The sequence below is a fragment of the Antechinus flavipes genome, chromosome 6 (assembly GCF_016432865.1).
Source record: "Antechinus flavipes isolate AdamAnt ecotype Samford, QLD, Australia chromosome 6, AdamAnt_v2, whole genome shotgun sequence".
NCBI lineage: Eukaryota > Metazoa > Chordata > Mammalia > Dasyuromorphia > Dasyuridae > Antechinus > Antechinus flavipes.
This window is the reverse complement of record NC_067403.1, coordinates 16,743,279-16,761,304: the sequence shown is the minus strand read 5'-3', so window position 1 is coordinate 16,761,304 and position 18,026 is coordinate 16,743,279. Positions and strand designations below refer to the sequence as shown.

The following is an 18,026-nucleotide window of genomic DNA, read 5'->3' as shown; positions in this document are numbered from 1 at the left end:
AATTTCTGAAAGACTTCAAGTTCTCAGAAAAATGCTACACGGAAGGCAGTGTAAACAGTGCTATGCAATAGGAATTTAACTTAGCGAGAAGGGTATGAGGAAAATTAATGGATTCATTTTCATTGCGTTTCCAATTTTTCATATGCAATGAACGTAACCTTTTTTTGCAAAATAAACACAAACTGCCAAAAAACCCTTCAACACTAAGATCTAGTAATACACCTTTTGAAAAGTTTTTCCTAGTAGACCCCGAATTACTACTAAAATTTTATTAAGTACCACAATATTCAAAAAATATTTTTCCAGTCTGCCATGTCCACAAGTAGTAATATAAATTCAAAGCCAACATAAATCTTACTGGTCTCGAGCAAGGGATGATCCATGAGGCAGCACTAGTTTTAAGTTTCAAAGCTCTTGGCTTACCTCGAAGCTGTGTTGCACCATCCTCATGAATGTACTCACATACAAACATCTTGGGTTGCTATTGGCTCTATAACTTCAATTCATTCCTAAATTATCCTTAGTAGCCACTGACGCCTATTCCGTCTCCAGCTGTCTAGAAAATTGTGGTTATTTTTTTTCTGTAGGTTAAATTCCTTGCAACTTTCACATTCAGCAAACCCAGGCCAGAAACATAAAATAATTCTATAAACTGTTACTGACAGAAATGTTGTATTTTGGAGATGCCATAATGATTCAAGAACAAGTTCACATCTTCTACTAATAAAATAAAATTTTGTGACATGAAATATTTTGATCACTTGGTGTTTATATGGAAACTGTAGATTATACATATTAAATTTTAAAGTCATAGGTGAGATAGGCAAAGTAAATCATAACAGCTCCCCTCAATCCCTAATAGATATATGGCAAATCTAGATTGGGATAATCCAGGATTACTTATCCTACTGCCTTTGTCCTTCAACATGAAAATGAAAAATCCAGCACTTATTATATATATACATATATATATATATAAATATATATATATATATATATATATATATATATATATATAAAGAGAGAGAGAGAGAGAGAGAGAGAGAGAGAGAGAGAGAGATGACATATATACACACATATATATAGTATGTTCTAAAATCCATATGGTTCTTCTGTGTTTGTTCTTTGCGGGAGAGGGGCAGTGAATGCTGAGTTAAAGAAATATTCAAAGTATTATTCAAGTAAGGTATAAAGTGTTGGATTTTTTTTCCCCAATCACATGTCTTGAGGTAAAAGCTAAAAGCCAGGAGATTTGGGGGATAATTACAAGAGCACTGGGGGCAGCAAGGTGGCCCAGTGAATAATTGAGCACCAGGCCTGAAGTCAGGAGGACCTGAGTTCTTATCATTGCCTAGCTGTGTGACCCTGGGCAAGTCACTTAATCTCAATTGCCTCAGGGGAGGAAGAGGGAGAGAGGAAGGGAGAAAGGGAGAGAAAGGAAGAGAGAGAGACACACAGACACAGAGAGTACTAGTAACTAGATTCCCAAGTAGAGGGCTGGTTCTCCTTTACCATTGACCACTTATATGATCTGGGATAAGCTAGAGCCTCTCTGAACCTCACTTTCATCTGTAAAATAAGAGAAGAGGAGGGACAGAATAAACATTTCTTAAAAGCCAGGCCCAGAGTTAGGTGCTTTGCAAATATTATCTCATTTGACCTTTACAACAATCCGGGGAGTGGAGGTAATTATCATCCCCATTCTACAACTGGGAAAACTGAATCAGATAGGCTAAGTGACTTCCCTAGAGTAACAAGTAAATGTCTGAAGTTACATTTAAACTCAGGATATTTGAACTGCAATGCTCTACCAGCCTATGAAGTGACTGGACTACCTTCCAACTATAAATCTAAACAATACTACTTGTCCAATATGTATAAACACTTTCCGATGAACAAAGACAGGAAAGCTTGTAGCTTTTTATTTGCTTTCACTGTTGTCTATTTCAATTTTAAGGTTAAACAATCTTTTAAAAATCTGTTGCAAAGTCAGAGCACCAATTAACAAAAGCACTTAAAAGTCATACAACCACCTTAAAAGAGAAAACATGCATTTTAAGATATCAAAATTACCCTTGCTATTCAATGGTAAAAATAATCCCTTTAGTCAGTACAAATCCAGGCATTCTCCAATATAACACTGCCTACTCTCAGAACTGCCGGAATTACCATTACATTAAGCTGGGAGATAAAGAAAGAGGAAAGGAAAACATCCATCTTTACTTGTACTTTACAAAACATCCCAAATGTCTCTAGAGCCAACCATCTCCAAATATATTTAGAAAGCAGCCAATGATTTCAATGATCAGTTCTTACATTTCCTGAAAATCAAATTAGAAAGCAAATTATTTTATCTAAGAGAACAATACACATCTCAGTCCGGGCTCTGGAAGTGTAGGAAGTTTTAAAAGAAAGTACTTTTCAGGATAACGTTCCTATCAAGCTATGGATTACTGGTCAGCCAAAGAAAATGCATCCCTCCCACCAGTGACATGGAGCATTACAGGCTAATGGGCAATAGCCCCAACTCGGTGGTTATTAGCCATGGCCTGCCCAATCTTGACAAATGGCAGAAAAGAAGAGCAGGACTGAAAGAAGCACCTGCCAGCTGTACCGATTCACATCTTTTTCCATGCCAACAGAAACTTCAGAGCCCCTTCAAAACACTAGATTGTGAGAAGGATGTACTCATAACCAGGAATAGGAACAGCAGCTGATAACTGAGCTAAATGATGACAGGCAGTAGAGCAGTAGGTCAATGGCACAGCTTGAATGTATTCGCGTTAGAAATAGCCTTCAGTGATTCTAAGAGACACAAAACATCAACTGCCCAAAGATGGGGACACTGAAGGGCAAAATCTCCGAGGTACCAACATTACACATGATGTCTACACCCAAACTTTTGGCAACTGCAAAATACCCAAAATTCAGGCACTTTAAACACTATTTCCTATGTCACAACTAGGTATTTCTTACAAATACCAAATTTCACCTAACATAGTCACAAAACTCACTAGGTGCTGTTAGAATCCTGTGCTGGCAATGCCATCTGTGTGAAGAAAATAATATTCCTACTTCCCAAGTGGTATAGGTCTATTAGTAACAACTGTGAAACCCGAGGGAGAAGAGGAAATTTTAACTGGCTTCAAACTTTAATTTCCTGGCCAATTCATGTGAACATTAAAGTTAATTTTACGTAAAAGATATCTAGTTCTCTTCCTTCCCAAAATATTTTATATAATTATTCCACTGGTAATTTATACACACACACACACACACACACACACTGATTTTTAAAAAATGGTTATGAATTCAAAGTAATTGTCACATGGAAAGTCTTTGCAACATGTATTTTTTAATTGCCCTAGATAGCTACACCGGCATAAATTATGACAGAGTCAATGAGACAATGAGGTAAAGAGTTAGATTTGGAATCAAGAGATCTATGTTCAGATCTAGCTCCACTACTGGATACCACCTATAATTCCAAGATCCCAAATCACAATCTCTTTGAGCCTAAATTTCCTCATCCATGAAATGGGTATAAAATTATTTATATGCTTCCTTTCAAAGGTTATGGTAGAGCTATAGTTTATAAACATCAACAGCTTGATAAAAGACATTTTAATTTCCACTTCGGTTAACCCAAGATTAAGTCCGATGATAAGAAAAAATTTATAATCAACGTATATATTTTGTTCCACTTTCATTCCTCTATCAAATAATGTTTCTTAAAAAAAAAAAACACAATATTGCAAAGGTTACTAAATATTCTTCCTTTGGAAACACTAACCATAATCTTTAAAGTCCATGCTTTTTGCCAAGTCCCCAGAATCAGGTTCTGTTACTATTACCATAGTTTGTTTTTCCAGAAGCTTTCTGCAATCTTTTTTTATTACATAAAAATATGAGAAGCCCCTCTTCTCAAATCACTACTTGTTTATTATGCTTTTTGGAGCAGAAAATTTCTCCTTTATTGCTGAGAGTACCTCTCAAAACACAAGTATCAAAGCTCTCCTCATAAATTTGCTAGGAAAGCTAATGTTTTGTTCAATTCTCAATGTAACGCTATTTGTATACAAATTTGATACATCTTAGACTAAATGCAGTAGATACAGGGCTCTATACTATATTTAGGCTACTTGAAACAACCAACATGTAGCCTGGGCCATGGAATTTTAGCACAAAATCTATTATAGAATTGTGCACAAAGTAAACACTCAACAATTTATTAAATACAACAGAAAACTCCTGTTCTTGAGTCTTTTAGAACAGTTCTTTTGAGAACGATTATAGACACACCTCTCCACATAGTAAGAAGATAAAGGAAAAAACTCAACCTTGGAGACAGTAATTTTCAAAAGGGGGAAGGGGACATAAGACCTATCAGTATGTGAGTGAGCACTTAGAGAAGAAATAACTCCAAAGATTTCCAGAGTAAAGTTGTCTCATCAGTGCCATCCCAACTGCTCATCTAGCCCTCAGAATAATACAGGAAGAGAATATATTCTAAACACTGGCTTCCAAAAACTCTTCAATGCACTTTAGATACTGACAAGTTATTAAGCTACACATAAAGCTATTATTTGAGTTATATTATAAAGATAAGGACTAGTTTTGGGACTTCCTAGATATACAGAACTCTTTTTCCAATATATCTTCTTTATAATTTAAGTAGCTATCACTGGAACCTAGGAACCTAGTCTTTCTTAGATAAACATGAAAAATGGACAGCAGAAATGAACTTTTTAAAAAGGATTTATTATGTGCTAATTTATTATTTATTTTATTTTATTTATATATTATTATATATTAATTTATTATGTAGAAAGGTAATGATCCTTCTAGTGCTAGGAAAGGGAGGATGGCAGGGCCCAGTGGTCTGCAGATATTGTAGCAAGGTAAATCGTAAACTCTGGAGATCTTTATTCTTACCAAAGGACAACTGCTGACGGACTCCTTGGTCATGGAAGCAGTGTGTGCACTCTGTTTGCCCCAAACTGAAAAGCCCAGAGAGACTCTGACCAAAACCACTGGGATAGGGAGGTCTCAATGAACTAACTCCAAGTAGAATATAGTTGGGGCACTGGAGGAAAGGGCTCAAACTTAGTCTAACTAGTTTTGTCCATGCTTGAGAGCTATGACATTACATAGCAAAATTTGGGCCCTGAAGGGAAATGTGAGGCAGAAAAGTTAAAAGTAAATTATATAGAACAAATACAGCTCCCCCCCCCCCCTTTTACAAATAAAGCAATCAAGACATAGAGCAGGTAAGTGATTTCTCAAAGGTCATCCAGCAGTTTGCTGGTAGGCAGGATGAGAAACTGGGTCCCCTTACTTTGACCTAGGTTTTTACCTTTAAAATCCTACAGTACTTTGAGTTAGAAGGGATCTTGGAGATATGGTCTAACCTTTGATAGATGAAGAAAGCAAGGCCTGCTAAAATTACTTCTTGGCAACAGATTGGAAATGAGGATGGGAGAATAAGAGTGAATGAGAAGTAAAGGAAGACACTGAAGTGGCAAGTCTGGGTGGGTGACTGGAAAAAGGATTAGTCTGGACATTAAGAAAAAGGAGAATGAGTTGAATTTGGAATCCATTGAGTTTAAGATGTACAAGGTATATCTAAGTTCATGATATTCAATAGCTACACCAATTTTACTTTGAAATGCAGGATCAACTCAGAAAAAATCATTTTATAATATGTTACGAACACAAGGAATTTTGTCCTCGAGGCCATGTCATGGTGTTTGTTCCTTTGTGACCCTCAATTTGCTCCTGGTCTCATGTTTTTCCAGGGGAACTGCATAGACAGCCCCAAACAGTCACAGATCTTGGAATCAAGAGAGAGCTGAATTTCAATCCTAATTCTGTGCTATTTTGAGCTAGTCACTTCACTTCTCACAGACTCATCAGTGAAATGAGGGTATTAGTATTTCCAATACCTACGGTTCACAAAGTTGTCGTCATAAAATGCTATACAAACAGGAATTTTGTAATAGAAGAAATTTCAATCACAAATAAATTATTTTTATAGAAGTATTTCAGATTAAAATCTAGCCATTTTTGGAAAGTGAGTTTCTTTAAAACTGAATTTTAAAATACAAGATGAAATCAAAGTTGATGTTTTCTACTAAGTCACTTAATCTTTAGTAGAATTTTGAAGTCCCTGAAAAGTAACATATAAAACATTAATATAGAATATGATATCAGTTAAAATAATGAACCCTTACTTCTAAGAGAAAGCATTTCTTTGATGTAATTATAGAAACAAATAAAATTGGGGATAGTTCCCAATGTTAAAGAAGCAAATATAAAATAATTCCTAAAAAAAGAGACCACCAAATACATTCAAAAAATCTTCATGTATTGACATTTATCCTACTTCTAGGACAACTGTCATCTATGATTTCAATTTAGGATATAATCTACATAAGAACTAAAATGAGTGAACTATCACTTCATTTTGCTTAAAAAATATCTCTTCCTCTGGATAAACAAAATTCAATCACCATTAAAAACAAAATATGCTTTTAAAAACTATATTTGAAAAGTCTATTGTTTACCAGTATTATATTAATGCAATAACACCCTTCTGAAGAAGGCTTTGAACAGGACTGTATGGAAAGTACATTCATTAATAAGTACTGTGAAATGCCATCATTTAAACAATTAGAAGGCTGACATAGATCTAACATACTTCATATGGCTGAGACTAACACTGCTGCTATTAGAATAGGTCTTGTGTTTTTCAATCTGGCCTACCACCCTGGAATAAATAGTCCACTATGGTGTGTGTGTGTGTGTGTGTGTGTGTGTGTGTGTGTGTGCACATGCAAACACATACACATGCACAAACTTTGTTTTAGCTATACAATTCTGGGATTTTTCCAGAGGAAGCACTGCACACTGCAAAGATCACCAGCTCTGGAGACCTTGAGCTCCAATTCCACCTCTGGCAATAAATACCTCTGGCTGAGCATGTCATCTCACCTTTCCTGAGGAGGACTGATGTTGCTGCTGCTGCTCAAGAGCAGGCTGTATCCTGTAGATTGATCTTTACTCTCATTTTGGCTTAAGTAGCTCTAATAGCTAGTTAAAACTGGGCTAAGATCTTGGGGACATCCTGAATTCACTACTAAAATAAATTCCAAAAAATTGTAAAATTAACACATACATACATATACATGTGTGTCCCTATGCATAAGTATACATATATACACGGTGCTGTGTATACACATGTAACTATATGTGTATTTATAGCCATACATGTATGCATAAATTGAAACTTAAAGCAAGCAGCTGCTATTCACATTTAGAACATGGCACTAAGATTTTGGAGATCTTATACTAGAAGATTCTTCCTCCTGATCCCTTCCTTTTTTCTGGGCAGTCCAGAACAGCAAGCAACCAAAAAACCTAAGGAGATAGCAGGTTCAAGACAAATAGCCTAGATTTGAGGTAGAACCAGAGTGAGAGTGACCCTGCAGTGTAAGAGACAGCTATCGGCAGATTGGGAGCAACAGCCCCAAGCAGGACAGAGGCAGGTGAGAATGGGGGACACAGATGCCTCTGTGCCTCTGCTTAACAGGGAGCCGCTCTCTCTACAATAATTGGTTTTACAAAGGAGCCTTTCAGAAGATCAAAGATGGGGAGGTGAAAGAGGCTTCTGAGAGACTGGCTGGCCCAATCTCCTCTTTCTAGGGAGGGGGATAACATGGTGTCAGGAGGTTAAGTGGCTTACAGAAAGTGAGAGAGCCACTTCCAGCCTCTGCAGCGCTTCCTCCACAGAAACCATCTAATCCAGCTTGCTCGTTTTATCCACTAGGTAAGTGAAGCCCCAAAGGGTCAAGTGCTTTCCCAGGCAAGGCTGCTGACCAAGAGCACAATGAGCTCAGAAGCCAGGCCAAGCAGCACCCATGCAGGCTCATTCCTAGAAGGAAGGCCTTCCCAGGACCCACGTGGAGCCCGTCAATGAGGCATAAGGCAACTTCTTAGTTGTTATCATGATCATAAAACAACCAACTACTTTCACATTTATAAGTGTCTAAAGTTTACTATATCCTGGGGAAAGTTGTTAAGCAACAATGAAAGCGTGACACTAAGGGAGTGTGGGTGCCAGGGGCCAGCATGAGGAGATTTTCATATCAGTCACAATAAGGGGAATGCTGTAGCTTTTTATTCCTTAAATATCAGCTTGAAATCCAAGCAGGATAAAGACTTGAATGAGACCATGGAAAGGATACTGGAACCAGCACCAAATGACAGAGGTTTTAATCCTAGCAGTCATGGGCGAGTCAAAGGGCTGAAACACAGACCCTCTGAAGTTCCTCCCCACTCCACTATTCTTTGAATGTAAAAGACACACCAGAAAATGAAACTTTAAGGTAAAATCTACAAGAACAAAAGGCAACGCTCCTGAAAAAACAAGATGAAATTCTAGGAAATGTCCTGGAATTCTAGTGCCAGAGTACAAGAAGTTATTCCTTTTGTGGATATTGCATTTGTCCATCGCTAGCCTCGGGTCCCATGGCAGCAGCATCTAGCTGGGCCACTTTCTGGGACTCTCTTGCCTCACCTGAAGGTCTAAACCTTAGGTCTGAGACCTGAGAACACAACGTGCTTTGTATGTGTGTGTGTGTGTGTGTGTGTGCAGCTGGGTGGTGAACTGGACAGTGCCAGGCCTTCAAGTCAAGAAGGCCTATCTTTTCGAGTTTGAATCTGGACTCAGATATTGCCTAGCAGTGTGACCCTGAGCAAGTCCCTGCACCCTGTCTGCCTCAGTTTCTTAATAACTGGAAAAGGAAATGGTGAAGCACTCAAGTATCTTTGCCAAGAAACAGGCAAATGGGGTCACAAAGAGACAGACACAACTGAAATGACTGACAAAATACACACACTCACCAGGTAACTGCCTTTCTACATAATTGGTTTCCTCTGTAATACAAAGCATTTTATTTTATGAATCTTAAAAAAATGTTCTAAGGAAGCCTCAATGGGTTTCACCAGACTGCCAAGAGGCACAGCACACAAAAGCGAAGAAGCCATGGGCTCTCAGCTCTAAATCCGAGATGCTTTGCAGATAGTAAAACATCACTTACTTCTATTTAATCTTCTTCCAGAAAAGGAAGGGCCCATATCCCCCTCCTCCCCCTTAGTGGCATCCACTTCCATGGAGATTTCCCCAAGCATCAGAAAATATTCCCTCTCATTTCCCATGTTGGTCCACGCCTAGAATGCCCCAAAACATCAGCTACACCATAAAATGAGATCTCTTTGAAAAGGAACACAACACACACACACACACACACACACACACACACACACACAGAGATACACATACACACACACACACACACACACACACATAAAGACACCCCCCACACACACACACTTTTGACCAGACTAAGGATTTTGCTGGTACAGGAAACTCCCAGTGAGCAATCTCCCATTTCCAAAGTATATTATCTGTTACCAAAAAATCTCAGGAGAGTGACTCTCCCAGGACCACACAGCCAAGCCTATATTGGTGGAATCTGAATCCAAGTCATCTGACGGAGAGAGCAGCTCTTTATTTAATACTCCACACTGGCATATGTGTGTATGCGTTTGTGTTTATGCATGTATAAAATATTCTTTAAAAGTGACTAATGGCAACATTCAAGTTTTATCCAAGGAAGAGGAAGAAGAAACACACCTTACATTTGAAACAATGCAGCCACCTAAATCCATCTGATTATACTAAGGGATATTAATCATAATTCTGCTCTGAAAAGAGAAGAACTATTAACTATCCCACTAATAAACCTTCATACCCTTGGAAGACCAACAGTGATTTTTTTCCTTCAGATATATTCTCCAGGATAAAGAAACATTCCATTATACTTTTCCCATTTTCTCTCTCACCACTTGTCTTTCTACTCTACCAAGTACTCCATATTCCTTTAACAAACTGAGTCCTCCTCCCCCCCCCCCCCCCCCCAAATCACAATTCTGTGGTAAAAGTATAACCAGAGTGGAGTATAAAACTCAAAGCCAAGATATATGTGATCTTTTGTCATTGATAAATGTGGTAGATCAGAACTCTAGTTAATAAAATTATTTAAAAACAGCTAATATTTTCCCTGGCTAATAAAATCTCATACAAGTTATTTTTAAAATCTACGTCTACTGTTTATCATCAAATTAATATCACCTTTCTCAATTAAGTCTCAATATTTGAATTAACTGAAGCCTGGCTGCCAATAGGGTAGAAGAAAATTTGCATATTCATTCTAATCTCTAGGACTAGAGAGATGAGGGCAATTCTTATCTTCTAATGTGTCTTTTCCCTATGTCTTCTCACATCTAGTCTGGTACAAACCCTTACAACTCAGGGAATGGCAAGCTCCAGCAGGCTCTCACCACATCAGTGATGAAGGGAAACGCAATCTGTCATACCACACCAAAAAAACCTTTTGAGGTACTGAAGAATTTTACCTTATACTTAACAGACACAGCATTGTTAGGGCAAAGATTCAGCTCCTTAAATATATTAAAAGTCACTGTTGTCTATCTTAACACTTTTAGCCCCTGCACCATTTCTGCATCACCAATTATGTGCTAGATGTCTCCACTTAGATGGTTCAAGGGCTTCTCAAACTCAGCAAGTCCTAATTGAGACTGATCTTTTCCCCCCATCAACTTTTCTCCCCAGATTTTCCTAATTCTGGTGAGGGTACTACCACCACACAAAAAAAAAATCATTTTTGTTTCACTCTCCCTGTACTTCATCCCTCACATCCAAGTCCTCCCAGCTTCCCTTCACAACTCTCCGACCTGTCCCCTTTCCACTTCTACAGCCACCACTCAGCTTCAGGCAATCATTTTCTCTCCCATGGACCATTGGAATAACTACTTAATTAATTTGCTTGTTTCCAATCTTTTTCTCCTCAGCTTTAACTTCACAGAGATGACAAAATAATTTTTTTCAGGCAAAGATCTGACTCCACTCACAATTTTCAGTCTAGCATTTAAGCCAATCTATAATATTTTTCCAATTACCTTTCCAAGCACATTTTATATTACTCCCCTGACAGCTTTGCTGAACCCAACCCCCCCCTTCCAGCCAATCCCCAACTCCATATTCCCTGTTTCACTTCTGAGCCTAGAATGAACTCACTCAATCTTTATTGTAAAAGAAGCCCTTCTCTTCCTTTAAAATTCAGCTCAATCATGGAAATGTGTTTACAAGAACTGCACATATTTAACGTACATCAGATTGCTGCTGTCTAGGGGAGGGCAAGGAAAGAAGAAAGGGAGAAAAGTTTGGGACACAAGTTTTTGCAAAGATGAATGCTGAAAACTATCCTTGCATGTATTTAGAAGGAAAAAAATATTATCAAAGAAAAAAGGTTCATCAACTTTCAGTTTTTAAGTGCTCTACTTAAAAAAAAAAAAAAATCTGTTAACCTATGTCCATACAACATCCCCCAGGGGAATGTGAGATCCTTAAAATCAAGAGCTTTTCATTTGTCTTTGTATCTCCAGTACCTTGTATAGAGTAGATGCTTATTAAATGTTGAAAGAATATAAAGCTCACTTTGTAATTGGCAATACCATTGCACTATATTTTGGTGTCGAGCAGTCCTAGTAGTAGCTGTATAGTCAATTAAAAATGATTACTATCAACAATAAAGGGTGCCAATGGAGTACAATGGGGAAAGCAGCAGACCTGAGGTCTGGGTTCTAACCCCAAACTCGCTTACCTGTGTGAAAATTCTCTTTCTCCCTTTCATTTCTCCAGCTCTAGAGCCCATTGATGATCCCTTCCCAATAACTCTTGGATCTCTCCATGGGCTCTGCAAGCCCAGACCACTGCCACTGCTGGCCTGCTGATTCCCCATCCCAAGTCTCTTCCCTGCTCCAAAGCAACCTTCTCAGAGAGCAGATTTAACCACCTCACACACAGGACCCTCCGATTCAATCAACTCCAGGGCTCCCAGCCACCTCCAGGATCAAATATCAAACATCTTGTTTGACTTCAGAGGCCCTCCCTTGCCCTGACCCCGCTCTCAGGCCTGACGCTCCAGAGACACTGGCCTCCCTTGGGTTCCTCCCACAAACACCCCATTGCCATTGGCTGCTCCTCACAGCTACGACTTCTCTACTTCCCAGCTTCCCTGACTCCATCTCATTTGCAACCTTCGAGGTCCCATTCTGGGCATTATGGACAGAGAGGCTAGAATGGATCACCATGTTCTTCTCCAGGTCATTTGACAGATGAAGAAACTGAGGCAAGCAGGCTTGTGATTTGGCCGGGGGCACACTGTCTGGGGCCACATCCGAACTGGGGTTTTCCCCCACCTCCTCAGTGCCCCTGAACACTTGGGGCTTCCTTCTAGCAGAAGCTCCAACGGACAGGACTGTTGGGAGCTGCCTTTATCATTCAGTTCTTGCCCCAAACAGAACCTGGCACAGAACAAGTGCTGAATAAATGCTGGTTGAGAATTTCCCTAGCCCCAGTTTCCTGCCTCAAAACATAAAAAGTCAACTCTGCTCAATTAAGGGTTTGGATTAAAGAATCTCCCTTCAAGCTCAAAACCTAAGGTCCTATTAACTGAATCAGTTCCCCAGATATCTCTATTCTCTTGGTAGCACATTGAATATATTAGGAAGGTATATTAGCTCTTTTAAGCCATGAATTACTTTTAAATGGACTACAACTAATGACACCAAAAAAAAACAAAAAAACAAAAAAACAAAAACAAAACAGTGTTTCAACATGGTGTGCCAGACCCGAAGGTCTTTCCGAAGGACTTTCAGAAGTACTGACAGGGTACATACCTAGAATGTACCCTATATGGTACCAGCTTGGCATTCAGAGCATCTGTAAAATAAAAATAACAGTACTTGGGTTACCTATCTCACAGGCTTACTGGTTTTGTAAATTAGGAGGGAATAACAGGACGAGTGCTATTAATTATTATTATTATTATTACTATTAAAGCAAGTGTGAGACACAACAGATGGTGGGTGACTCTAGGAAACTGGTAACAAGAGCCAAGCATCCACTAGAGATTAATATACTAAATCAGACAGCTTAACAAGCCAACATACTTGTGCTAAAAGTACACTGTTGCTACTCTATAATACAACCAAATACAAATTCAAGGAAAATCATCTTGCACTTAGTCTAAGGGAATTAGTTGGTTTTCCCAAGAAACATTTAACAGTGTCAAGTTATAACACAGCGTAACAAAGTTTCAATCTGTACTCTCATCACCTGAAATGAATAGACATTTCAATACTTATTATAGGCAGGCATAGATTAAGTCCTGGAAATATAAAAAAGCAAGCATATTTCCTGCTTGCAAGGAGTTTATATTCAAATGAGGAAGAAAATACACACAAATTAGTATATAAAAAGGTAAATGCAGCGTAGATGCTGAATAGTCTTAAAGAAAGCTGAAGAACTACTTAGTTCTGAGAGGATAAGGGAGGTGGGATAAGGAGGAGTAGAGGAGTTGGAAGAGGGGAGAAGGGAGACACTGGGAAGAGGAGGGACACTCAGCCAAAGAAAAGAGAAAATGTACACGTATTAAACGCTTTAGTTGCATAAAAAATAATTTAATAGATTTGTTAATAACCCAAGAAAGAAAATTAGAACCTTACATTAGAATGCTGGTCTCAGAAGCTTATACTTCAGAAACCCTTGTAGGTAACACTACCTATGATAATGTCTTTGGTACATCAGTAACTAAATCCCCTTTCGGGGGAACCAATATAACCTTATAATGAATTCTACTCCCTGTGAATTACATTCTATCAAAGTTTCAGTATATCATATGGCACTTGGTCTCACTTTTTCTTAATCTGAAGTCATTTCCATCCTCACTGTTAAGAATATTCTTTAGAAAGTAACTCAAGAGTTACTAAGTATGGGCAATTAATTTATTGAATGATTTCAGACTTGGGAAATGCTTCCAAAATAGAAATAAGATCCCCAAAATACGAAATCTTAAGAGTTTATATTTTCAAGATAATCTTGTGGTAAAAAGTATATCTTTAAAGATAATTCCCTAACTCACAATATATCTTTGTTTTGCTTTATACTCTGTGGTAGTTTTACATTCTCTGTCCCAATCCCAAATAATACCAAGGCATTAATTCTTTTGTTTGCCCTCTGTTTTGTAGCAAACCTTAGCATCTGCTTTGTCTATTAAACTTTAAAACCCATTTCACATTATTCGTTCTTTTACTACCGTTAAGACTTCCATGAAACTTAAGAGTTTATAATCTCTGGCGTCCCTTATGAAATTTAACCATATCCCATATTCAGCTACAGTAACCATTCAAACACATGTTTCAACTGAGAAGACATCATGTAAACAGTAACACACAACAATCATCCTTTACAGATAGGTGGTAAGTATTATAATTTCCATTTTTTTACCACATAGTTGAGAAACTAACCCAGAGGGGGGTAAAGTAACTTGGACACAATCACAAAGTCAGATGCCAAGAACAACTTTCAGTCAGTCCATGGGAATATGCTGCCCCTAGTTGAGAGAACATGAAATTCAGTAGTAAGAATGGCAAAGCACAGAAACCAAAGACTTGAAAAAGTTATCTGACCCTTATAAATAAGGAAAGGGAAAATAGTCATTCAAACATTTATTAAGTATTGCTGAGTGTGCAAGGCAGTGCTCAAATGAGAAGCAAGCAGAGATTTTCAAACAAGCCATTTTCCTTAGATAACTGCCTGAGGAATAGTTGAATTCAACACAAGTGCTTTCCTATACTCCTTTTATAATCTTTATTTCAGCCACTCACATAAAAATTTTGTTGTTGCTAAATACAGAAACAGCAGTATGTTGTTATGGGGGAATGATAACTTTAAAACCTCATGACTTAAAATTGAGTACATATGGATGTCTAAAACTTTAAGCTGCCCCAGGACCTTTTCTTTAAACATGTACTTGGCAATTTATCTAGTTACCAATAAAATTAATTCTGCGGAAAACGGCATACTTTATTTGAAGCTTTAATGTTGAAAGGTCTCATTTCTAATACGTATGTCTTAATTAAGTTTTCCAATCCAAAGTGCTGCCTCCATACTACCACACTAGCCATTTACTACCGAAGGACTCTCACTCTTGGACTTGTTATTGCAGAGGAAACAGGGTTGTGCCTCAAGATACAGTGCACATGTGAAAAGCGGCACTGAACTTGGGGACACAAAAGCAGAATTACTGAGGCACAGCCTCATTACATAACTTAGACCTTACCCAAGACGGCCTCATATACAAAAGTGCACTGCTTCACGATTTGGGTGGGAAAAAAGACAATCTCTCACTAACCTCTCGATGATTATAACACGAGGGGAGATCGAGGCTCATTTCATTAATGGAACCCAAACTATTTAAAACTCAGAGAACTCCAAGACAAGGGTGCTGTGGCTGAAAAGACAGCTTGGGCACCAATTCAAGAATGGGGCCGCCCCGCCGGCTCGCGGGCCCGAACGCCGTCAGGCTGCTTCACCGGGCAGCATCCCCTAGACCAGCAGACTGGCCCCAGTCATCGCGCCGGGCCCGCCGACCCACCCCCGGGCTGCCCGGCAGCCCCATTCACTAGGGGCCGCACTCCCGGGGCGCTGAGGGCTAGCCTGGACGGATCGCGGCCCCCGCGGCTCCGGGGGCGCACAACGGGGGTCCGCCGAGCGCGCCCCCCGGGACCGGGCACCTCTGCAACGAGGCTCTGGCAGAGCCTGGCAGCGCTCGCGGAAAGTTGAATCGAGCCCGGGATGCCCACCCCCATCGGGGCCGTGCCCAGCGCCGCGGCCCCCTCGGACACGCGGTACGCGTGAGATGTCACCGGCGCTGGCACGAAGGACCTCACCGAGCCCACCAGCACAAAGACTGGCCACTCAACGGCGAAGATCCGAGGCCCCTCGGGCACCGCCGCCGACACGCACGCGTCCAGCCGCGGCGCCCGGCCCCCAGCGATGCCCACCAGCGCCTGGAGGCGGGGGGATGCTCTCGAGGACCAGGGTCGTCCCGGCCCAGGGCACGGACGGGGGACTGGCCCCGGCCGGGGCATCCCGCGGGGGGTCCCGCCACACCGAGCCCCGCAGCCGAGGCGGAAGACACCCCAGGGGTTGGGAGACCCCCCAAGGGAGGAGGCTGGGGGCGGAGGGGGCCGTCCCGGGCCGAGGGGAATGGGGGGGCGTGGGCAGGGGGCCCGGGGGTCAGACAAAGCGCTCGCGGCGGCGAGACAAAGAGCCCGGGCTGGGGAGAGCCGGGGGAAGCCGGGCCAGACAAAGCGCCCGGGCGGGCACGGCGGGCACCGGCGGGCACAGCCAGGCGCCAGACAAAGCTGCCCCCCGCGGCGGCGAGCGCCCCCCTCCCCACGCGCGCCGACACTCACGCCCCCCACGCCCTGGCCCCGTGTGGGACCAGCTCGGGCCGCGGGGGCTGTGGGAGCACGCAGCCCCGGGAAGGGGCGCGCGGGGGGCCGGCTGGCGCCCCCGTTCACGCTCGCCCCCACGCACACGCGCGCGCGCACACACACACACACAAACACACGGGAGCTGGAGCAACAGTCCCGGGGAAGAGCGCAGCCCCGCACGCACACGCACACACACGGACACGGACACGCCGCGGGGGCATCGCCCCGTGCGGGGAACACCGTCCCGACCCCGAGCCCCGGCCCCCGCCGCCCCTCGGCGAGCCGGGAGCCGCCGGGAACTTTACCTCTCCCCGACCCCCCAGCTCTGAGTCCCCAGACTTACCCTGTCACAACAGGCGCCATCTTCCACAAACTCTCGCCAAAACTCCAAGCCTCGCGAGATCCCCGCCGCGGCCGCCGCCTCCCTGCCTGGCCTCGGCGCTCTCCCCACCCCCTCCGCCGCTGGCTCTGCCCCCCGCGCCCCCCGCCCCCCAGCCGAGCGCCGCCCTCGTAGTAGGAGATCCCGCGGCTCGCGCCGGAGACCCAGCCCGGCGGCGATGGCGCATGCGCACGCGGGCCGCTGAGCCCCTGCGGCGCAGCGACCCGGCTCCCGGGGGGGGGGGGCGGCGGCTGAGAGCTTCCTTCAGCTCTGGGCGAAATGAGCTCGGAGCTTGGGAAAATCTCCGGGGACTACCCCTGGAAGAAAGGCTGGGCTTTGGGGTCAGGAGGAGGGGCCTTCAAGAAAGGTAGCCGAAAACCGGGGGAAAATCCGCACGCTGCACTTGGGAGTTTTCGGTGCGGACTCTGCTCCCGTCCCAGAGTCTTTCCCTCCCGGGACCCCGGATTCCCGAGGCCGAGCTCTGCGGGCCATGTCCTCGCACTAGCTCCCTCGGCTTCAGCCGCCTTCCACCCTGAGCACGTTCAAAATGAGTGCCAAGCTGCCTTCTAAAACAACTGCCCGTTTTAACTGGGGTTGAGTAATTGCTTAGCCTTTGCTTCGGAACGCCTGAGGTCCCCCAGAGATCCTTCCCTAATTCTTCCCCTAAGGCATCAAACTTTTTTTTTTTTAACTGATAAGTACTATTCTAGTCCTTGCTCCAGGGGAGGAAGTTCCCCATTTTCGCGCCTAGCTGTTTCCTTGGGAAATTGCAGTTTGCAAAGAAAACTGACCTCTACTAGCCAGTATTTCTTTATGATCCCGTTATAGAAATCCAGTCCTGCGTGTGTTTGGGACGTTATCCAGGAGTGACTACGCAGAAGGAGCTGTACCCCTCTGTACTTGACCCGGGTCCTCCCGTACTTAAATTGACCATCAGTCAGTGTTTCTGTCTCAACCCCTTTCAATATTTATTAATTACACTCACACGTGTAGGAGTATATTAATGCTGTAGTCACTAAAAGGATAGTCCCAGAGTCTTAGTGCGGGTGTACGCTATTGTTTCAATAGCCTAAAACCGCACTAAGATTTGGGGGACACCCCGGTGTGGGGAAATAGTAGCTAAGAAACCTGATCGCTTAAAATTGATGCAGAACCTATTTTACTGTATGCCCAAGCACGAATCCATTTGGAACTTTGTCTCCAGGGCTCTAATGCAAAG

General features: G+C 42.3%; 1 protein-coding gene across 2 annotated transcripts in view; it reads right to left on the bottom strand.

Annotated features, from left to right (window-relative positions):
- Positions 1-16,838, bottom strand: part of RBPJ (recombination signal binding protein for immunoglobulin kappa J region) — a 100,663-nt gene extending 83,825 nt beyond the window's left edge. Inside the window, exon 1 of one of the 2 annotated variants that reach the window (XM_051967263.1) lies at positions 16,772-16,838. In XM_051967263.1, coding sequence (XP_051823223.1) covers positions 16,772-16,791 — 20 coding nt within the window. In that variant the 5' untranslated portion in view covers positions 16,792-16,838. The remainder of the gene's footprint in view (positions 1-16,771) is intronic. The other variant, XM_051967264.1, reaches the window with a different exon arrangement.
- Positions 16,839-18,026: the final 1,188 nt, after the last annotated feature.